General features: G+C 35.1%; 2 protein-coding genes across 2 annotated transcripts in view; one reads left to right on the forward strand and one right to left on the reverse strand.

Annotated features, from left to right (window-relative positions):
- The first annotated feature begins 719 nt into the window (after window positions 1-719).
- The window catches only part of LOC120354085, a 50,354-nt gene continuing 26,739 nt past the window's right edge, over window positions 720-24,334 (forward strand). The window contains exons 1-2 of the mRNA XM_039440315.1: window positions 720-917; window positions 1,605-1,676. The gene's annotated coding sequence lies outside the window, so the exon portion shown is untranslated. The remainder of the gene's footprint in view (window positions 918-1,604; window positions 1,677-24,334) is intronic.
- On the reverse strand, window positions 18,055-23,293 carry LOC120354086. The gene is made up of 3 exons (XM_039440319.1): window positions 22,939-23,293; window positions 22,234-22,341; window positions 18,055-18,820 (listed from the first exon to the last, which is right to left on the reverse strand). Exons 1-3 carry the CDS (start codon window positions 23,057-23,059, stop codon window positions 18,699-18,701), a joined length of 351 nt encoding a protein of 116 aa, XP_039296253.1. The 5' UTR covers window positions 23,060-23,293; the 3' UTR covers window positions 18,055-18,698.

A 24,334-nucleotide genomic window follows, 5' to 3' on the forward strand; every position in this document is an offset into this window, starting at 1 on the left:
AAATATTCCTCTATTAAGCTTTCCAGCGGTTTTATCAATGTGCCTGGACCAACTCAAACAGTTGTCCAGAGTGAATCCCAGAAATTTGGCTTCCTTTTCCGCATCTACCACCAGCAGTCTCCTATTATAAGTGAATCTCAAATCTTGAACCTTGTTGGAGTTCACACACAGCAAGTTTGAGTTGCACCACCTCTCAATTGACTGAGTCACCTCTTGTGCAGCAGCATTCAGGGAAGCCTCTGTTGGCGTGCTCAGAAACACACAAAGATCATCAGCAAAAAGATAACTCTTAGCTGGAGGGTCAACTATAGTTGGGAGGTCATTAATGTAGATTAGGAATAGTATTGGATAGTATTTAGTATTTATACTAATTAATGATTCTCAAATAATGGCAAGTTTTGAACTTTACATTAGTTTGTATAAAATAATTTTTGCCCTTCCCACTTATGTTTTATGGCGTTTTTAAAAGTTCCCGTTATTCTGTGTCACTCTGTATATCAATCAATTTATTTATGTATTCAATGATATACAAAACATTGTCATCCACTTCAATGCTACTATTTTTTATTTATTCATTGAATATAAATTACTATAACTAAATTTAAAAGAACTTGTCAGTCCAAAACTTGATCTTATAAAGTTACGAAGATTGATTACAATGTGTAGTTGACTATTATGATTGTTTTCATCTTAAATTTAATTGATGTTAATTACTCAACTGGATCATAACGTGGCTGATTTTTGTTTGCAGTGAGCAGAGTGAGAGGAGAGGAGAACAGCACAGCGAGTGGAGTGAGTTCTGAGCGGTTCATGGAGGAGGATTGTAATTTGGTTGCTGTTGCTAGAGTGAGAGATGAGATGGAGCGGACGCTGTTGCTAGAGTGAGAGATGAGATGGAGCGGACGCTGCATTATCAGGTCAGTGTCTACAATATTATTAGCAATTCTACTTTAGTGAAGTCCACGCTATAATGACAGTATTTCATTTACATTAGTGCTGCTATCCTTGTTTCCATTTATGCATGATTGATTACTTTAAACAATAATATCTCATAATTCAATTTCTAAGCAGTTCAAATAATATTCGTATCAAATAATCAAAGACTTGTATGTGTACAGATTTTTTTAACAATCAATCACGGAAAAAAATCTGTGCATACACAAGTTAATAATATTTGTTGGAACTAACCTTTGTTTGTGAGCAGATTGACTGCTCCTCCTCCTTATCCCCGCTAACCTCAGGCTCCTCAAACAGCAGCCTCCTCTTCCCCTGCTTCTGCTTGTTGCTCACTGTTGTTAGCACCGCACGCCGCGGAGCCCAGGTGGTAGGTGGAGCCAGCCGATGAATAGGGCTGTCTCCGATGACAATCTCCCCGCCTGGTGATGCTGGATCCAGCGGAGCAGGTGCAGCAGCAGCAGTAGCAGCAGCAGCAGCGGACGACTCAGCAGCTTTGCGCTGCCAATAGTTGAGCATGCGCTGCGGCGGGCTATCCAGCAGGACGTATGATGGAGAACTCATCGTAAAGTGCACTCAAAGTAGACTCAGATGTAAATGATAATTTTCCTCTTATCACTTCTGTTCATATAGCATACTCTCTGTTCCAGGCTCGTGCGAGCGAGAGCGTGCTACAAGTCGAAAAAAATTCCCCTCTACAGCACGTGCTCCCACACCGGTTTGTAAGTATTCTCTCTCCTATTACAAAAAACTGACACTCAATCATTTTTCAAATAGCATTCATGTGTCAGAAGACGAAAAAAAATCTCTTCTAGAACTCAGCATGGGACGGTGAAAACACCTGCTAGAAGTTGAAAAAATCTCCTCCATGTCAACTCACTCAAACATATTTTGAATAGCATTCTCGATTGAGTTCAGTTCTTTCACAACATAGCGCTCACTCAAACATTTTTTGAATAGCATTCTCGATTGATTTCAGTTCTTAAATATTTCATTGTTTTCACAGCATTTTCTCACTTCTCAACTTGAGTTCCACACCTCATAAACAGTTGAGGTCTCGTTGAGGCAACACACCTGAGAGGAAAAGGAAGCTACAGCTGAGAGGAATCATAGCCACCTACACAGTCGAGCATGCAGCATCATGCAACACATGTAAGTACATTTTACTTTGATTTTATCCTCTGTGGAGGAGAGGAAAATTGTCCTTGGAGGACAGTTTTTGTCCTCGGAGGACAGTTTTTGTCCTCGGAGGATAAAAAACCTTCTACAATATACTGCATGCATGCGATTTTACCTCATCTTTACGATACGGTATATCTGGAACATCCAACCCCCGCTCTTCTTTCTCGCACTCTTCATATAAACAAAACGGTAAATGTATTACTTTTTCAAATGGATTTTCCATAATATATTTGCAATAGACACATTGCAGATAGTGATTTTTATGTAAGAAATAACCATTTCTCGCAAAATAGTCTGCTTTATCAGATAATGATTTACAATAGTCACAATGTAGATGATGCTTTTCAAAATACTCTCCTTGAACGGATGAATCTTCTACACGATTAAAAGTTAAATATCTTTCTTCATATTCTCGTAGAATATTATTATCAAAATTCTCCTCTTCAATTGTTATATTATCTTTCCTTCTACAGTTCGGGCTGTACCTTGCATGTTCTATTGCTGGTATGTGACTTTCTTCCCATTTTCCCAAATAAATTGAACAAAATACACATCGCACAATGTCTGGTGCAGATGAGAATATAAATCCCTCTTTCGCCATGTTTTCCGCGGACAAATGCGGAGAAGATTTCGACCATCTTTTATCAAAAGATAATAATCTTAATCTTTCATACAACATTATGTGATCTTGAGATATCATTTTCACACACAGCCTTCTTCTACCAATGCCAATTCACAACTGATTTAAAAACATGCTGTTGTACTCTATGTCATCCTGATCGTTATTCTTTTGTTTTTCAGAATCTAACATCATGTCGAGGGAACGCAGACTACACGGTGTCAATTCCGCAGCGGTGCATCATCACATAACCATCAACGATCCTGAGGAAATCAATATCGAAAACGTGCTTGAGAGATCGAAACGGTGCATTTTTGATATAATTAGGGAGCACGCAGCACGCCATGATGCGAACGTGAAGTGGTTCATCGTGCTGAATGTTTTGTTGTATAAATTAGTGGTGATGGATGATGAAGTTAGCGAGACTGTCTCATCTCTAATAAATCTTCATAGTTACTCCAACATAGCGCTAAACGTGCTTGAGAACTATGAAGATTTTAACGATCATTTCATGTTGGCTGTGAGAAAAATCATGTCATCATTGACAACTTTGTTCGACACAGCGCGGTTGGGTTGAAGAAGAAAATTGAGTCACTGGATGTGAACGTGATAAAATTTAATCCAAACTTCACATCCAGTTTCATTCAAACACTGCAATTTCTTAAAAACAAAAATTGTATTATAAATGTCAAAAATCTGTCTGACGAAAAATGCTTTTTATGGTCAGTGCTCGCGTATTTCCATCAGAAACCAAGGAACTCGGACTTGAGTGTAAAGTATTTGAGCAAGTTTGCTCACACACTTAATACGCAAGGAGTAAATTTCCCGGTGACAACACACGATATTAAGAAATTTGAAATGCTAAATCCGGATATTGCAATTCATGTCATTGCGTATGACAACAAAAAGTTTTTCCCCTACTGCACAAGCATTTTCCGCACTCGTAAGCACCAAATTAATCTTTTAATGCTAAAAGCCGATGCAGGAAAAACTCATTTCTGTTTAGTAAATACTGCGAATGGGAAAAACGGGCTATCGCGTCTTCTCTCCCACCTTTCAAAATGCAACGGACAAGTACATGTTTGCAATTTCTGTTTCCATAGATTTACATCGACCAAATCTAAAAATTATGATGGTAAAGCAAATTTGATGAAACATGAACAGCTTTGTTCCAAGTTTCAATCACAGCGAGTTTCATATCCTAAACGCGGAGAGACAATTAAATTCAAGAAACTAGGCGCGACGTTGAAGAAAAAGTACACCATTTATGCAGATTTAGAAACTTATGTTGTTAATTTCGATAATAATGATGATGATGAATCCAATTGGGATGAAATCAACCATAGCTATACAAAGAAAACAGCACGACATATTCCCTGCGGCTATTGTTTTGTTGTTATCAATGTGAATGGGGAAATCGCTTACGGACCTGTACTCCATAGATCGAGTAGTTTAGATAAAAAAATCATGGAGAAATTTCTTCAGGAAATTACAGATCTCGGGGACATTTTGTATGAGGATATGAAACGAGAAATTCCAATGCAAGCTTTATCCGAAAGTCAAGAGCGCGAATTTCAAAATTCGGTAAACTGCGGGCTTTGTGCTGAACCGTTTTTAGACACCGATATTAAATGTCGTCACCACGCGCACAGAACCGGAAATTACCTATGTGCGGCACACGTTTCTTGTAATTTATCGGCTCGTACTCCGGAGTACATTTCGTGTTATTTTCACAATTTCTCCGGGTTTGATTCGCATTTTATTCTGAAAGCGCTCGGTAAATGTAAAAAAGAAATTTCCTGCATCACAAATACATCAGAGAGATTTTTGACACTTTCAGTAGGCAAAATCAAATTTTTAGATTCCTACAAGTTTATGTCCGAATCCTTGGAAGTATTGGTGCGTAATTTAGTGCAAAGTACAGACATGGAAAAGAACGTTTATTTTCAGTATTTCATGACCCCCCAAGCGAACACAGACAACTCTTGTTGAAAAAAGGAATATATTTATTTATTTTATTACTTGTTTATACATGTCATAGGCCATTACAAGAAAGCATGGACAATTGTCATACAAAAATCAGTCAATAAAAACATAACTTAATCTAGCAATACTAGTTCTTATTTCTAACAATGCATTATATTAAGATGACAAAAGTAACTATGACTATGATGCACACTATAATAGATACCACTAACACAAAAAACAAACATTTATAGATAAAAATAGAATAGTAAGAGTATGGTACTAAAATATAGTCAGTCTAACAGCCTCTTTCACATAGTAATTGATCTTGAACATGTTGAAAGGAAGGCCTAGGATTTAATTTATGAGTGCCTGCCAACTATACGGACACTCCTCAATCAACCAGTCCTTAGTCATTCCTTTGAACAGGCCAAGTGATTGAGCCTCCTTTAACCGGGTTGGCAACGAATTAAAAACCTTATAACTTCTAGCTCCGTACTTTGTTCATAAAATGCTGTTCGGTGCTGATTAATTCTTACAACATTTCTTGATCTGGTGAAATGATCATGAATATCAGATCCTGTTGTCCAACTGTCATGTACTATAAGCAAAAATAGCCAGGTTGTAAATATAAAGAGCAGGAACTGTCATGATTCTTGATGACTTGAAAAGGACCGACAAGAAAATCTATGGGGCTTCCCAAATATGATCCTAACAGTTCTCTTCTGGGCTTTGAAAACCATCAGTGCATCTCTTGAAGCACCCCAAAGCAGTATGCCATATGAGAGTAGTGACTCAAAATACCCATGGTAGGCAGCAATCACAGCATCTCTTGCCAGAACCCCAGATAATCTTGAGATAATGAAGGCTGCTGAATTGAGTTTTTTTATAGTGATTCCACAGAACTGACCATGCCAAATTCCGGTCGACAGTCACTCAGGAACCCTGCCGAGGTAGAGGGCTGAACCTCCTCACCATCAATATCAAACTGAAAAGAGCCCGCTGTGATCGCTGTATCTGGAATTCAATAAATGAGGTTTTCTTAAGGTTTACCTCCAACAAGTTTGCCTTGCACCACTGAGCCACCTCACTAAGCACAGAGTCTGCAGTCAGCTGAAGTTCATCACTATTCCTAGCTGTTATTAGGAAATTTGAATCATCAGCAAAGAGAACTGATTTGGCATGATGTACATTTGCAGGGAGGTCATTAATGTAAATCAGAAACAGAAGGGGGCCCAAAATTGATCCCTGTGGGACCCCTCTCCCAACAGGACGAAGTTCAGACCTGAATTTACCATTAATGACAACACCATTATCGCCCTCTATTTCAACCATCTGGTTTCTGTTACTAAGATAAGACTCAATCATCGACAAGAAATTACCTCTAATTCCATAGTAATGAAGCTTCCTTAGGAGAATGCTGTGGTTCAGGCTGTCAAATGCCTTCTTCATATCAACGAAAAACCCCATGACCTTAACACCCTGATCCAATGATGAATAGATATCACTGATGAAACTCTCCAATGCATCTACGGTTGACATTCCAGCTCTAAAACCATATTGACACTCACTTAAAAGATTGTTATTCAGGAAGTGAGCCAGCAAGGGGTCATATATTGCTCTCTCCCATACCTTGGACAAAGAGGTCAAGTTAGCTATAGGTCGGTATTTATCCACTTCCTTCCGAGAGCCTTTTTTGAAAATTGGCTTTAGCTTAGATACCTTGAAGCAGGCGGGGAATGACCCAGAAGCACATGATCTGTTCAGAAGCTGAGTGACAGGACCACTGACACAATGGAAAAACTCATTTAGTATTTTTGAAGGAATTCCATCAGACCCACTGGACATTTTCATTTTTAGCTTCTTAGCAATAGATACAACCTCTTGCTCAGACCAAGTTGGCATCTCAGAGACAGCAGCATTACCAGGGTTAGAATTTACAAGTAAATCACAAAAAGAAGGACCGTCAAAAACCCCCAAACTGAGCCTATTATTCGATGAAACCACCCCAGCAAAGTAGTCATTGAATACTTCAGCAACTTCACAAAGTGATCCTACTGGGAGGCCATCAATCACAATTGGATACTCAGTACTCACCCTGATGGGAGTTTCCTTCCTGATTAGATTCCATACAGCCTTAGATTTGTTGTCAGCAGAAGCTATCAGTCTCTTGGAATATTCAGTCTTGAGAGAATGGATCAGCAGTCTGATGTCAGAGGATATCTTTTTGAACAACTCACGAAACAGAGTATTTTGAGGATAAGCCTTCATAAACCTCCAGGTCTCGCTTCCTGTTACAGAGATCCTTCAAGTAAGGATTTGACCAGGGGATCTTTGAAGTATTTCTGGGAATTCCTAACTTTCTCAAAGGAAGGCCATTTCAAAACCCTGAACAAACATCTGGAAAAGTAATCAGTCTGAGCCTCGTGGTGAATCTCATTCAGATATAGGGTGACCAGTCACATTGACCTAAGTAGTGAGAGAATTTCAACTTGTTTTGATCAGAGAAAGATCGTTTCATTACAGCCTTGAGAGATTTCACCTGATGCAGAGGTAAAGGAACAACTATCTCCTGAGCAAAGTGATCGGACAGAGACAAGCTAATCACTCTTGACAATACAGCATCAATATATTTGACACTGATGAAACCATTATCCAACAGAGTGGAAGAGTGAGCTGTAACCCGAGTAGGCTCCCCAATCACATCCTGAAGACCATAGGCACAGAAGACTGACATCAACTCCTGCTTTGAGCTTGAGTTGCTGAGAAAGTCAACATTAAAGTCGCCAATCACAATAATTCCCTTAAATCTCTTAAAAGTTGAAGAAAGAAGCTTGTCAAGCCTGTCAACAAATGTATCCATTGAGCTGTCAGGGGATCTATAAATACAGACTATTAGAAAATCACCCTCCACAGTCACAGCCGCTGCCTCAAAGTCTGACTCGCAAACCTCTGCTAAGCTGAATTCAGAGGTCAAAAATCCACATCTTGAATATATGGCCACACCACCGCCCTTTCGTAACTCTCTGTTGAAATAGCACACAAGATTAAAATTTTCAATATTAACACTTTCACTGCCATTCAACCACGTTTCAGAGAGACATAAGAGATCAACTCTACTTAGAGATTTGTTTTCCTGCATGTTTTGAATTTGCAGAGCCAACTCTGTGTTTTATTACGAATACTTCGAACATTATAGTGCAGGACATTTAGAGTGACTGGGCCTGACATAGAATTAGGTGAGTGACCATGGTTGCTTCCAGCCTCAGCAAGACAGTCAATCAGATTTGTGCGATCTACAAATGTTTGCAATCGCTGGTTTAATCTAAAAAATTGATTGGTCTATAAGAGATCAAAACTGGAATTTCATGAGTAGCTACCACATCCTGATCAGTACGGTCAACCACTATAGAATCAGGTGTTGCTTCAATAGAGCAATGCACACTACCATTTTCGCCAATTCTCTCATCACATTGGAAAGGACCATCATCACTAGCACGTGAGCCACTACAGAAGGTGGCATCAACTGTCACAAAGGATTGTGTCATTGTATCATGAGCACGATAGCAGCTGTCAATTAGGTCACCGCTCACTGCCAGAGAATGAGGTGTGAGAGTATCTGGTCCAACATAATTATTTCTATCAGAGACTGAATTCTCAGTTACAATTCTGAAAATTCTCTTTGCAACCATGAACTTACCTCTCCTGTTCAAATGAAGACCGTGACTAGTGTGGAGACGTCTTTCAATAGACCATAAATCTAAAATTTTTACAGAGTGCAGTCTAGACAAACACCTTATGATTCGGTTTATAGCAGCTATAGATCTATTTTCAAGGAACTCTCAAAGAGATCGTAACGGTAGGGTATGGTTGATATTATCAGATTGTGTGTCTGTAGGTCCCAATCACCTCAACTAGTTTAGCAACAAATCTCTCCTTATCAAGATCATTAAAACCGGAGTGAATACTATTTGTGCCACTCAGAAGCACAATCCAATCATTTCGATTCAGACCTACAGTCTCATTAGGAGACAACATCCAGTTTGCAAGAGTCTCAAACTTCATCCCGGGGGCCACAGTGGAAACACAAGATATATCATACCCTCGAAGTAACCCAGTTAGAGGCTCTCTAATTCCCTTACCGTGACTATCAGCCCAGATATGAATTTTTTGGCTCTCATAATAATTCATATCACTTACCTCTTCACTACAACATGATTTGGAAAGGCTTTTAATTGACTTCTTGCTGAATTCATATTTTTTGTATATCTGACAATAGTCTATTGCTAGAGTTCAATAGTGATTCAAGTTTGGAGATTCTGTGTACAAGCTTACATCTAATATCATCATAATCCATTTCATTGTCTTCACTAACCATGTTATTACTAGTTATTGCATTGTAGAAAGTATTCTTCTTAAGAAAACACTCATTAGCCTGAGTGGCCAATAGGGGAACATTATCTCTAAGAACAACCCCTCAGCACTCTCAGTTTGAGTTCCAACATCCGTTGAAACTTTATCAGTGAGTTCCATAACTAGTTTCTCGTTCATGATTGATCGGTCAATGGCAGCATTCATTGAATCCTCATTTGAGAATTAGCTTCACTTAATGCTTGGTTTCCGCTTAACAATCTCTCAACCAAGCTAAAGCATTTATTACACTCATATGGATTAGAATTAAGTGATGAATGAGTAGCTATAGTTGGGTCTATCATTGAATCATTACCTTCTGTATCAGAACCAACTATTTTGTTTGAGCAATTTTTATTAATTATGGGAGTAGAGCACGAACTGCCATTGAGAGAACTACTGACTGGAGGAGCATGGCTATGTAAGATTGGAAAATCAACTATTTCAGAAACATTTTTGTCAGTTTTAAGAGAGGATTTACAATTTTTATCTAAACAACGCCATTGAACCTCTCCAGCTGCCGTGTCAGATGATCTTCTAAACTATAATTCTGGAATATTAATTTTGGTTACCACGGTTTGTAACTCCAATTGTGAAATCTCTCATTTTGAGGGGTATTTAATTTACAAAATTGAAATGTAACAAATCACAACTAAAAAAATCAGTCAAGATAAGTAATCAACAATCAGGGAAGAATGAATAATAAATATGTAATTGAATGCAATAAAGAAAAGAAATTTAAAAATTACAATAGGCCTATTGTTTAATTCAAATCTAATTCGCAAGTACCATTATTTGAATATCCTTACTCATACATGATTTGTCCCGAAAAATTCGCGGAAACATCGCTTCCTCCCATCGAATGTTTTCATAATGATTTAACTGATACACCTCTGTCTTGCGAAGAATATGAGCATGCGCAAAGAGTGTTCTCGACATTCAAGCTGAAATCACTCGGTGAATATCATGATTTCTATTTATGTTTGGACATGATGCTATTAGCGGAAGTTTTTGAATCCATGAGGTCTACGCTTTTTAGCTCATACGGCCTTGATGTCACCCATTTTCTTTCCCTCGCACACTTTACTTGGAATTGTATGTTGAAACACACTAAAGTCGAACTAGAATTGATTACTCATCCTGACATACATCTTATGTTTGAGGCAGGGGATGAGAGGTGGGGTGTCATTCATCGGTAAACGTTATTGTGAAGCGAATAACAAACATCTACCCAAAACATATGACCCTTCAAAACCGAGTAATTATCTCCTTTATATCGATGCAAACAGTTTATACTCGGAAGCTATGAGCCGAAGCTTACCTTTTGGAAATTTCAAATTCCTCTCAGAGGGAGAAATTTCCAAGCTTGATTTCATGAATTTGGACAGCAATTCAGAAACTGGATATATAATAGAATGTGATCTCAAGTACCCCCAGGAGTTACATGATAAGCATGCCAGCTTCCCACTCGCACCTCTCCACCAAACACAGCCGCACGAATTGCTGTCAAACTACCAAACAAATGAGAACGGTCAAACTGGAACCAAAAAGCTCATGAACACACTTTTTGACTGTGAAAAGTACATTGTTCACTACGTCAATTTAAAGCTCTACCTTCCACTCGGCTTGCAACTATTGAAAGTGCATCGTGTCATTAGCTTTTCCCAATCTCCCTGGCTGAAAAGCTACATCGACTTCAATATCCGGAATAGACAGAACGCAAAAAATAAATTTGAAATATCCTTCTTTAAGGCCTGTTGCAATCTTATCTTCGGGAAAGACTATTCAATCTAGTCATAAGCAAATCAATGTTAAAATTATCACGGATGAAAAACAGTTAGATAAGTACATTTCAAATCTGGTATGTAAACGCTGGTAATTAGTCCGAACGTGATCGCAGTTTTCTCTTGCAAGTTGGAACTAAAAATGAACAAGCCTGTCTGATCCGGCTTTTCCGTAATGGAGTTGAGTAAATTCCATATGTACGATTTTTTCTATTGCAAATTACAAAAAATTATACTGTGGGATCGCATAGAATTCTGTATGACCGATACAGATAGTTTTCTTTTAAACGTAAAAGTCGAAGACGTGTATCAGTTGATTAAAGAAAATTTGAGCCTTTTCGACACTAGTAATTACCCTCCTTACCACCCATGCTTTTCCATGGAGAGAAATAAAGTTGTAGGAAAGTTCAAGGATGAGACAGGGTTGAGGCCTGTGCATAAATTTGTAGGGTTTTGATCCAAAGTTTACTCATATTTAGTATGTAACGAGAATGAAGAACCTGTAAATAAATGTGTAGCAAAGGGTGTACAGACCGGAGTGAAATGTAGAAAACTTAATTTTAATTTATATAAGAAATCGCTGATTGAACGTTGTGAACACATTGAAAAATTTAATATGATGAGGTCCTATAATCACACCATGTATCAGATTGAATGTGCAAAAATGTTTGAGTCCTTATGACGATAAGAGATATATTGCTGAGAACGGTGTAGACACTTTACCTTTCGGACATTATAGAGTGCCCACTGTGAACTGATTGCTCAGTATGTCTATGACAAGCATCCAACACCACTGATTTCGTGTTGTAAATATGAATATTATTAGATCTAAGATAGCATTAGAACTTCATAGTGTACCACGCGTAACTATCCCACTCGCAAATATGAGTTGTAAAGTGAAAAAGACTTGCTTCAAGCCGATCTCATTGAGATGACCAGTTTATCACGTTTTAATAAAGGTTATAGGTATATCTTAGCTGTTATTAATTGTTTTTCAAAATTGCATATTGTGTACCATTAAAAGACAAGTCAAGTCAATCTGTATTTGATGCGCTCGAGCCATTATTTCTAAAAATAAGGGAGTTAAGTTGTTTCAATCAGATCAGGGAACAGAATTCTTTAATTCAAAAGTTAAAGCGTTATTAGATAGATACAGTATTAAACATTATCATGTTTTTACCGATAAGAAAGCCTCCATAGTTGAAAGGTTTAATAGAACAATTAAAGCAAAAATTTATAGATATTTAACTGAACGTGGAACCAAAAACTGGATATCACAGCTAGACAGTTTGGTTCGTGATTATAATGCAACAATGCACACTTCAATTAGAATGAAACCTAAAGATGTGAGGAAAAAAAGATCGTAATCATGTTTTAATGTCTTTGAATTCTGCATTCAATAGATGATATAAATTGAAAAATTCAAAACCGAAATTTAAGCTAGGAGATGTTGTACGAATCTCAAAGAAAAGGGTTCTTTTCGATAAATCTTATAACATAAATTGGAGTGCAGAGTATTTTGTAATTCATTCTATATTTCCTTCTCAACCTGTAACGTATAGCTTGCGAGATCTAAACGGAGAAGTAATTAGTGGTAGGTTTTACGGAGAAGAAATTAAAAAAACAGAATTAAACGAATCGGAGAGACAAGTATATCTGATTGAAAAAATATTAAAGCGCAACAAAAAAGGATTGTTTGTTAAGTGGATTGGATTTTCAACGCCTAGTTATATTAGTAGAAGTCAACTATTAGATGAAAAATAATCTATTGTAATACATTCAGTGTAAATATGACAAAGATTTGGTGTAAATATAATAGCTCTTTATCAAAAACGCTTCTCATTTTAATCCAAAGATTCGTAATTAGCTAAGGCTTAGATAAGGGGGAACAGATGCATTCTAGTAAAGAGGGTGCGGGAAAGAGAGGGAACGATATGTTGAAGTGAGAAACTTCTATCAGTGGGGGAGCGAGCTGTGATAAGCCGCCTCCTCCTCCTCCTCCCCCTTACTGATAACCTACGAAAAATGATTAGTTCCTTATCAGATCACGTGCTGTACATGTGTCTAACATGATCCTGATAGTAAATTTCGACAATGTTATAAGAGAGAAAGAAATGCCAACATGGTGTAAAAATGGTAAGTTGTTACCTCATAATGCGAGGATCCTTATAATAGGCTCTTCAGGGTGTGGCAAGACCAATTTGCTATTTAATTTAATTTTTTCAAAGAATGGGTTGAGATTTAAAACTATATACTTGCATACGAAGAGCGAGTATCAAGATAAGTACTTGTTTTTGAGAAAAGTCTTTTCAAAAATGAAAGATGTTGAATTTCATATGAACAGCAATTCCGAATCTATACCTCACCCAAACAAAATATCAGAATATTCTTTAGTAATATTTGATGACTTCCAACTTAATCATGTACCTCAAATAAGAGAATATTTTACTATGGGACGACATCGTAATATTGACACTGCATATTCAATTCAGAGTTATGGAGCTACACAGAAACATTTCACTAGGGACAATGCAAATATGATTATAATCTTCAAGATAGATTTATTGAGTCTGAAATTAATTCACAGAGATCATGCTGGAGGAGATATTTCTTATAAAGATTTTGTTAAACTTTGTCATAAAGTTTGGAATCGTAAACCTCATAATTTTGTAACTATTATGACTGAGTGTGGAATTAATAGCGGCAAGTACCGAGATTTGCTTGATACATTTCTTACCATTCAGTAGAGATTAATTCTTTGTGCAGTCATGTTGTCTAAAACACGCAGCAGGAAGCTGAATAGAAAGAACGTTGGTTCAATCGAAAAGATTAAGAAATTGAGAAAAGTAATCAGCAACAAGCATAAAAGCTTAGTTAATTTTGAAAAACGATCGGAGGAATACAATAGGAAAACACTCTTGCCATTGATAGAGCCCATAATTGAACTGGGAAAAAACAAATCTAGTTTTCACTCTAATCATGGTGTAAAAAAGGAAGAGTTAAAAGAGGAGAGCATGGAGGTTGATGATGAACAGTCGAGTTATGATAAAAGCTATGGGAGTTCAACAGACAATCTTTTAAGCTCGACTAAATTTGAAAACAGTTTTCTTGGTTCTAGTAAAAACAATGATGTGCTGTCACAATATCTAAAAACGTTTCATGCGGAAAAATTGAATAATTCAATTAGTTATGGAATTTCATACAATTCTAAAGATGACGTGTATTATATTGGAAATCAGCAAGTAATATTCAATGACGGTTATATAGATATTAATAATGAAAGATTTCGTTTAACACATGGTCTACTTGAGTTATTATTTAGTTCAAGACCGAATTCGAATCTTTATAATCAGAGAGATCTGGATAAGTATAAAAAAATCTTAACACTTACAGCCATACATTTAGATCAAAGAGGCTATGTTAAACGAAATCAGGGAATTAAATCGCAAATGATTCAGAAGTTATTTCCCAGTAAAAAAATTGGTAAAAAGAAGGGGTTGGGTTTATTGAAATTTGCAAAAAATAATTCTCATGATAGAATTTATCAATACTTTGATAATTTTGACAAATTAGTGGAAAGATTAAATTTACTCTATTCCTCAAAAGCTTCTGGCAACACTGGGCATGATGTTGAGATCGCGTCTATAATTGAAGAGCTAAAAGAAGCAAAACTAATTGTTTAGTGTTACGATGACTCTGCATCGATTCGGTCGAATTGATACTCCTAGTGCTGCCGGAGCTGTTGCTAATCTTACGTGTGATATTGACTCGATAACACAGAAAATAATCGAATCAATAAATCAACAAGGAATCAGCGAAGCTGTGAAATTTTATTTAGATTCGCAAATAACCAAACTCGTTTTGGAAAATACAAAGAATATCAGAGTGAGCATAATTGAAAGAGAACATATTCTAAGTACATTACAAAATTTTAGTGCCAATATTGATAAAGCTATTGCAGAGAGAACTGTAACTTTAGAATCTGCTCTAGGAGAAGTGAAAACTTTAACAGACAGCTTTTCATCCCAGTTGGTGAGTATTAGAACGATAAGTTGATAAGCTTATTTAGATGAGAAATTAAAAGCCATATCGGATAAAATTAAGAATTTGGAGGTGCTGGACAGAAACTATCTCAATACTAAATCAAAACAGCTTAGTACAAAAATTTTTACTAAAGTAAATGAAACACACCCATCGCCAATTGATAAGCAATATTTAGAATCTACTTTGCAGAAATTGACTAGTTCTTCATTAACAAAGGAAGAGTTTGAAAAACGATTATCTGAAATGGCGAGTGCAATAAAAGCTAATATTATGGACGGTATTGAACAATTCATTACAAAAGATGCCATTGCTATTCTGATTAATCAAATTGCAGAAAAGTATGCAACTAAAAATGATATAGGAGATTTTATTAAGAAAAACGAGATGGAAGTTGCTGTGAAAAGCGTTCGTGATGAAATAGCTGAGGCAATTAAAAATTCAGAAGAGGGCACTGTTATGAGACTGCAGTGTTCGGCTCCATTCATAGATTATCTTAATTTATTCATCCACAGGATAGCACACAATATCGTGTCCTCATATGCCCGGGTGAGTTTTCATATGAACTGGATAGAGGCTAAGCAACACAACCTTACAGAAAATCAGGTAGCCGAAATTATTACAACTAAAATGGGGTTAGCACAGTACAAAGTGGTTGTATTGACCCCGAAAACATAAAATCTTGTAAACACTTGTGTGAGAGAGTGAAGCATAATGAATTTAAACACATGTCACAGATGATAAATCGAGCTAGACATTTTTCATGTGACTATGATTGATTGTATCGGTTTTTGCATAAATCTTGTAAACACTTGTGTGAGAGAATGAAATTTGAAGCATAATGAATTTAAACACATGTCACAGATGATAAATCAATCTAGACATTTTTCATGTGACTATGATTGATTGTATCGGTTTTTGCATAAATCTTGTAAACACTTGACATATTATGAGAGAATGAAATTTGAAGCATAATGAATTTAAACACATGTCACAGATGATAAATCAGTCTAGACATTTTTTCATGTGACTATGATTGATTGTATCGGTTTTTGCATAAATCTTGTAAACACTTGACATATTATGAGAGAGAGTGAAATTAAAAGTATAATGAATTTAAACAAATGTCACAGATGATAAATCACTCTACACATTTTTTCATGTGTCTATGATTGAATGTAACGGTTTTCGGTGCAGGAGTTATCGGGCTTAGAAGCTGACCTCGCAGGGAGCAGAGCGCACGCGCCATTTGTCTAGACAAGGGACACGCACACGACCAGGCGCACGCGTCACTTTAGACTAATCACTCGAACTGTCAACATGCTGTCTAACTATTTCAAAACAAGTTTTAACTCAATAGTAGCGAGTAATAGCATAAGTTTTCGCATGTTTTAAGCGCTACGGGTGGCATTTTTGACTAGGGCCTGTGGTGTTGTCGCCTGTAACGGTCCAGCAAGCAGCCATTCAAGATCAACCAGGAAGGACGAGAAGAAACCACAGAGGAAAGAAACACTACCAGAGATCTGACGGGTCGAGATAGTTCTAGACGAGTATCAGAGATAGCGCCAGCATCGGAACCTTAGTTCTAGACGGTGCAATCAGTAGCGCTAGTGAGGGAAACTTAGTTACTGATGAAAGCGCCTGGAGCGCTATAGTGATGTCCACGTTATAACGGCAATGTTTCATTATCAATAGTATTGTTATCCTTGTCTATCATTCAACAAAGCAGATAGCTTTTTCCCGCTTTGTTCTGTTGCCAGATCGTCTTAAAACAATGTATAATTAATAGTAAACAATATATTTCATCTTAATAATTAAGATTATAATAAGGTTTTCATTAAGATTGGATTATTGTTGAGATAAAATATTATTTAGATAATATATTAGATTATTGTAATAAGTGTGAATGATAGATAAGAAGTAACTCAATTTGTATATTGAATCAACATCAATATTATGTTACTAGGTAACCAGGGATACTACAATAAGATGATAATAAATCTCAATAATTTAGTTAATTGATGCAATATTAACTCTTTTTTGTAGTTTAAAATAAACAATTGTATTTTATCAAGCCAGAAATTATATTTCTCAATAATTTTATAATGAATATCCATAATTATTATGAAAATAATATAATTTACTATCATTAAAATATAACTTATATATATTTATATAGGGTATATATATTATTATTATTATTATATTTTATTAAGCAAGAAATTATATTTTTCAGTTATTTCATAATGAATTTCCATAATTATTATTAAAATTCATCATATAATTTTTGAAAATTATAATTTCTTGCTTAATGAAATATAATTTATTTTTTTAAATGAGAATAAAGAGTTAATATTGTATCAATAAAGTGGTATCAGCTACTGCCATTGAAATCATTGACAAGACAGAGGCAACCTTGTTCTCCTATCACTGCCATTATAATGTGAACCTCACTATGGTGTCAAGAACTTAGTTACTGATGGAAGCAGCTAGAGTGCTAGCTTCAACTTATCCAAACCAAAGACTATAAATACAGGTCATGACACAATCCTGTGATGCATTGCAAAATCGCCATTTTATGGGGTTCAAGTTCACCAATTTTCAAATTCAACGGCTGTTATCATTAAGACCGCCATAAATACCCCATAAGATGGCCGCTCCATAAGGAACATGAGTGTATTTATAGACCTTGATCCAAACATGGCCATCTATAGTGTAACTTGTGTATGGTCATGATCTAAAGCATTAAAAACTAAAGAATATTAAAGGTGAAGCACAAATAATAAGATGTAGCACAAAATTAATAATAAAAGTTTTATTCGGAATAATACAGTTTTATTCAATTACATACTCAATTTTCAGGTCAAATATTTTTTATTCAAACTGAGTTTTATACTTTTGAAATTTCAAAATTTCATCATGTGTCTGATTATCATGTATAGTGATATTAAAGATATTCATAAACATTAATTTGATAGGCTTTTCAAGTGATTGAATAATTATACAATAGTAATAAATTGTTGTTTTATTGCTACTAACTGTTCAAATAAATTTATAATAATTATTATCTTATCTTGAATATTATCTTATAAAAAAAATAGATTTTAAATTTTAAATGAAAAGAGATTATCAATTATTTTTTTTTCATTAACAATTTTCAATAATCCATGGATCTAGTCATGAAATATAATTGTCCACAAATAAATTGATCATTTCTTACTTTTGCATGGATATCAATTTTTCTGTTATATCGTAATGTAGATTTAGAAACACATATCAAAAAGTATCAAATTGTAAATTTTTCTAGAGCTTGGAGCTTTTGGAATGTGATGAATGCAAATTTTTTATGTACAGTAGGCCTATGGAGCAGCTGATAAAATCTCATCAAGATGAAACTCCACTTTTCCATATTGGTCTGGTCAATACAGACATGAAAAAAGGGGATGTGCTTCCAATGTAAATATTTTGTAGTTTTAATTTCTATTATCTTATTAAGAATAATTTTTTAAGTTAATAACCAAATTTTATTCAAATCTGAGCATCTTTTGAAATACTTCAATTGGAACTTCAAAATATAGTCAAGGATGTGCAGAATTTTCTCTTTTTCTCACTCTAGTCGACAATACTTCCGATTCCAATATCATTAGAAAGTTACAATTGATTGAAGAAATGACGATTTTATTATTTTCATTATTTTCCTACTTTACTGTTAGTTTAGAGCTTTTTAGAGCTGGTCCGATGCATCATAGAAACATTGGTGACGCCAATGTTATGTTGAAACGAGGAGAAGCTGGACTAGATGAGTGAATGGTTGTGGATGGGCCCGGATCACTGTCACAGCCACAATAGACTTGCGGAAAGGCACCTGAAAAATTAACAACATTGTCGTAATTGTGATATTACGGTAATTTCATTCAATCATTGAGAGAGTGTATAAGATCGAAAGAGCGAGTAGAATACTGTCAGTCAAGATGAGGGAGTTATTCTTTACTGAATTATTCAATTACTTTCAGCAATAATTGTAAGCACATTACAATTATCATTATAGTCATACAACCAGGGAGTAAATTAATTACTCCATTAACCATTAATTAATTGTTGCAATTCAACTAAAAATCTTTATCCTGTCAATAATATTATTATTATTGGATTTTCCCCGACTTCCTTTCCGATCGGCGATTGTTCAATCAAGCCGTGAATGTGTGTATATTAATAATTTATGAATGGAGTAGTTATATCAACTGAGGCCATTTTCAAGACTGTGTAAAACAAGATTCGGCAAAGTATTCTTAATATGTTACTTTTAGGATACTTTTGTTTTGAACGAATTTCAAAAAAGTAAGTCTCTGTTAATGCATCCTATAAAAGGAGCTTAGTTTTGTACCTTGTACCTCAATCAGTCATCTTCTATCTTTTTTTTGCAATTGAGAGTTTATGACCTTAAAAAAATAAACAAAATTTATTTTAAGAATAAAGAACGTTTGTATCTGAAAAAGCGTTGATAATCGTTGATAAAAATGACCGCATGGTTGCTAATTTTCCTTTACTGCCTCCTTCTATATAGTACTTTGAGTAGCTGTGATTCAAGTTGCTTCGGTATATTTGTTACAAGAGTAATTGTTAGTAATAATGAATTCCATCTCAAATATATTTTATTCGCCTAGAGACAGTTCTTTGTCATGAAGAAAAAACCTAATATGAATGTATGAATGAATATTATACCACCATTTTGTTGTTATATCTATTGAAATTATTTTGTTGGATGAAGCTTATTATTTGTTTTTTATCACATAGTAGATAACATTTTTTAGCAAGATTCTTATCAATAAATTCGATAAAAAATATTTTGAGTAAGAGAGAAAATGGTCAAATTTGCAAACTAAAATACCTATTTGCAAACTACCTATTCTGTATTAAATGAATTCTTAACACTAGAACTTTGATGTTGCCTATCTTTTACAAATTGATGCCACCCAATTCATGAGGGAGTTGAAAAAATGGTTAGCAACCTAGCTAGAAATACAAAAGCCTCTTCTGAAATCCAAGGTCCTAAAGGAAATGTGCACGCTCATCTATTGTTTTTAATAGTTTTATTTATAGTAGGGGGACAAGTTCAGCCTACACAAGTCTACCTTTTTTTAAGAGAGAACTTCCAGATAAAAATGAGAAGGGAGGAAAGGCGACTACAGGTTTATTATGATAAAAGAGTCGAATTTTCAAAAACGTCTGCCTCCCTTTTGTTATCTGTCCCAAGGTTTGGTCACGTTGGGCACTTGTATCTACTCCTACATTTATGCAACTTTCCACTTTCACAATTAAACAGGTGAACATAAGTCGGCGTGTTTCATGTGAACAATACAAAATTCCTTTGAAAAATCATTGTTGAATATTGATGATACCGATATAATAATTGATATAATTATTATATCTTTCATAATTATATTATAATTATTATAGTTCCACATAATTTATTTGAGCCATATTGGTTTAATTTAAATTGAGGTGATTAATTATCGAAACATTTTGTAAATTGTAACAGCTTGAAGAGTGGTAACAGCTGTGCCTAGTGGAAAGTTGTGTATATATTTTTGGCTTAAAAATTTTCTGAAATAGCTTGATTTATTCAAAGTGCGGTGATATTTAGTGCAATATTCGACTATAATTTGGTATTTAATCATTCCAAATTCAAAAATTTTAGCTCATATATATTTTTGGACAGAACTTTGAACTTTAACGTTTAAGTAAGAACATAACCTATTATTTTGGACATTTTATTATTTATCAAAATTTGGGAACAGAGTAGTTTTGGGCTATGCCTGTTGTTCTATCCCGATCATATTAATATGATTTGTAATTGTATCAAAAAATAAATGAATAGATAGGAATTTTCCATCTTTTTGGCGCATGTACACAGCAGCAGACAGACGGACAAAATATGAAGCGGCATGCCGATATGAGTAAACATGATATGGAAACAGACGGACGCCTGTTTGCGTTGTATCATTCAAACACCTGGAGAGGGATTTTTTACACCGTATGTCTGCTGCTGTGTGCGTAAAGAAAACTAGGAGAGCAGAGAGGCTCTTTGACAAACTCTATCTCCATAGTAATTAGGCCTATATATTACAAGAAATGTCTAACTTGGAAGTAGACTTGGACTTTCACAATTAGAATGTAATTCTATATCTAAAGTTAATCGCGATGAATAATAGGTTTTTATTATTAGGCTACAGTACCATGTTGATAATCGTTTTCAGAAATGATCATCGTATGCGTGTGAATGTCTTGTATTCATGTTTTCTTTCTCCCTTACCAATTCAGCTGAAGATAGTAATTCCATATAATTATAGTATGTATATAAACTTAAACTGTATAACACTTTACTCCATTGAAACATATACTAATATGTATTACTGTATACTGTATTATATTGCCATTGACTCAGCAAACAAAACAAGGAAACAATATGACACAATACTTCACATCCAAACAAAACCTAACTCGCACTCTCTCAGACACTCGCTTTCTCTCTCTTCCCACCCCTGAGTTTGGAGAAGCTGTGATAGAGAAACGTATTTGGCGAGTGATAGTTTTAAGCTTTCTCCCCTAACTCTCCTACTCTTTTTCACTACCTACATCCCAGAATAAGAAGAAGAAAGCGAAAAAAATAAGAAAAAGAGGACGAAAAAGAAGAAGAAGAAGAAAAAGCAGATGAGGAAGAAGACGAAGAAGAAAAAGAAGATGGAGAAGAAGGAAAATGTGAAAAAAGAAATAGAAGTATAAAGAGAAGAAGAAGGAGAAGCAGAAGAAAGAGAAGCAGCATAAGAAGAAAAAAAAGAAGAAGAAAAATGAGAAGAAGAAGAAGAAAAAAATGAGAAGAAGAAGAAGAAAAAGAAGAAGAAGAAGAAGGTGGAGAAGAAGAAGAAGAAGGAGAAGAAGAAGAAGAATGAGAAGAAGAAGAAGAAGAAGAAAAATGAGAAGAAGAAGAAGAGAAGAAGAAGAAGAAGAAGAAGAAGAAGAAGAAGAAGAGAAGAAGAAGAAGAAGGAGAAGAAGAAGAAGAAGAAGAAGAAGAAGAAGAAGAAGAAAAATGAGAAGAAGAGAAATACATACAGTGAACCGCGATATAATATACCCCGTTCCCCGTTATAGTACACTCCCTGTTAAAGTAGACTACATTTTTTACTGCAGTCCCTTGAAACATCCATATTTAGCTGAATGTTAGATTAGACTCCTACAAAGTAAATTATTTTTGCTTAGAGTATTATTGTTTTACATACCTCTCATGAGACGTCCACTGGGTAAAATATCCTGCTGTTGGAAATGCTGCTCGCATATCTCCTTTTTACCAAGTGATTTTGGTGATAATTCTATCAGTTCTGGATTCCCTGAGAAATTGAAAACATATTTGGGATGAAAATTGTATTTTATTTAATGAGAAATCACTTAGAACTTTGATTAGCTACTTCAAACCAATGTCAACATGATGCTATTACTTTTATCTAAACACATGATCAACTTCTATTTTCTTTTCTGAATAGAAAGTTTTATCAATTATTACAATCAATTGAGTTTCTCAATGTTTAAGGAATATTACTATTCTAGGGCCAGGTTGCACAAACACATTATGCAATTTGACCGTGATTAGGTGCCGATTAATGACGTCTCCTGCTTCTCTAGATGGCTCCAGTATATAGCATTCAACTGTCATTTTATCTTATTTCATGCAACAGGGATAAGTAAATCTTTCAAGTACAATACCGCATTTCAACATGTTTGTGCCAACGATGCTTTTATTAAAAATCTATAAGGAAAACGTCTGAAAAAATTAGAAACTTGTGAAATGTATGTTATCTCCTTATCCGAAAGTTGAAAATTTTCTTTCAACTTTGAAAAATGAAGTACTATTCATGAATATTGTTCAATATCTAGGCTATATTCTACATTGAATTGATTAATAAATAATGAATAAAAATGAAACTCACCTGAGTTGTTCACCCAGATCTTTGCTGTGTCAGTATCCCGGGGAAAGGAGAACATTTTCAATCCTTTAACTTTTGCACGACTGTTGGAACATTTCCTAAATGTGCATCTATTTCCCGACATGATTTTCTATTTTATTTTAATTAAACTAGTTACTATAATAATTATTCAAAGTAGGTATGTTCAAATTCTGGGAAGCCTACATAATTAAAGTTAATAAATCTTTGAAAATCAATGACTAAGCTATAATAACTAGAATAACTTTCAATTGAATTTAAAATATAATTTATTTGATTTAAATTTAAAAATTTTCATAATCTTATTCAGAATTTAAGTATTTTCATAACAAAATTCTCATTAAAAATAACTACAGTACTTTTAAAATATTTATAATAAATATTTTTATTTATAAATTATTCAGTATTTAAAAATAACTACTCAACAACTTTTAGAGAGCGCCGGAAAATTCAACCCCTAAAGCCGAGAAGGGAGACTGAAGGATGCCGGGAGCAGAGGCCTGCTGTTGCTGCTGAACTACGAATGCGCGCTAATATAGTGATTGAACACCGCACCAGTGGACAGAATCGAGTTGGAAAATTAAAAACATTCCACTTGTGACTTGGCAACAGGGCAGATTGGCAACAGTGCACGTCTTGGCAAGCATCCAAGCATGCGATGATTGTACGCGAAAGACCACTAACGCGCCTGAGTATGTGTTAGTGCTAAGGTGGTGGGAGTGTGTCAACTGCCTGCGCCTGTATCATAATATTATGTGATCAAAATCTGAACACAAGCGCGCTCTATCGAGAATCTTGAGAACTAGCCGTCATAATTCTGTTTATGCTTATTCCGTGGTGTAAGTATTTTTAGATATGCTAGCTCATTCCAATTATACTTACATATTGTCGGAGAAAACACTTAAAAAATAACGACTGGCATGTTTGTACAGCAAAAGAGCTCAATTTTTTACACATTTATAAACAGTTTGATTGAACTCTTGACTGTCAGTTGGAAACCAAGCATAATATGACCCATTATAGAACTTAGATTATTGTAGAGATTCACTAGTACAGTATATAGCAATAGATTATTAAGCAATAGATGTAGAGAAAAGGATTCACTTCAATCTGTCAGTATAGCATTAGAGTGAAGGATTCACTTCAATCTGTCAGTATAGCATTAGAGAAAAGGATTCACTTCAATCTGTCAGTATAGCATTAGAGAAAAGGATTCACTTCAATCTGTCAGCAAGGGAATTTTTCCCACTCAAAGGGAAATTATTTTTTCCCTCATCTAGCATTCACTTCAATCTGTCAGTATAGATGTAGAGTGAAGGATTCACTTCAATCTGTCAGCATAGCATTAGATGTAGAGTGAAGGATTCACTTTAATCTGTCA

Source organism: Nilaparvata lugens, chromosome 13, assembly GCF_014356525.2.
Source record: "Nilaparvata lugens isolate BPH chromosome 13, ASM1435652v1, whole genome shotgun sequence".
NCBI classification, from domain to species: domain Eukaryota; kingdom Metazoa; phylum Arthropoda; class Insecta; order Hemiptera; family Delphacidae; genus Nilaparvata; species Nilaparvata lugens.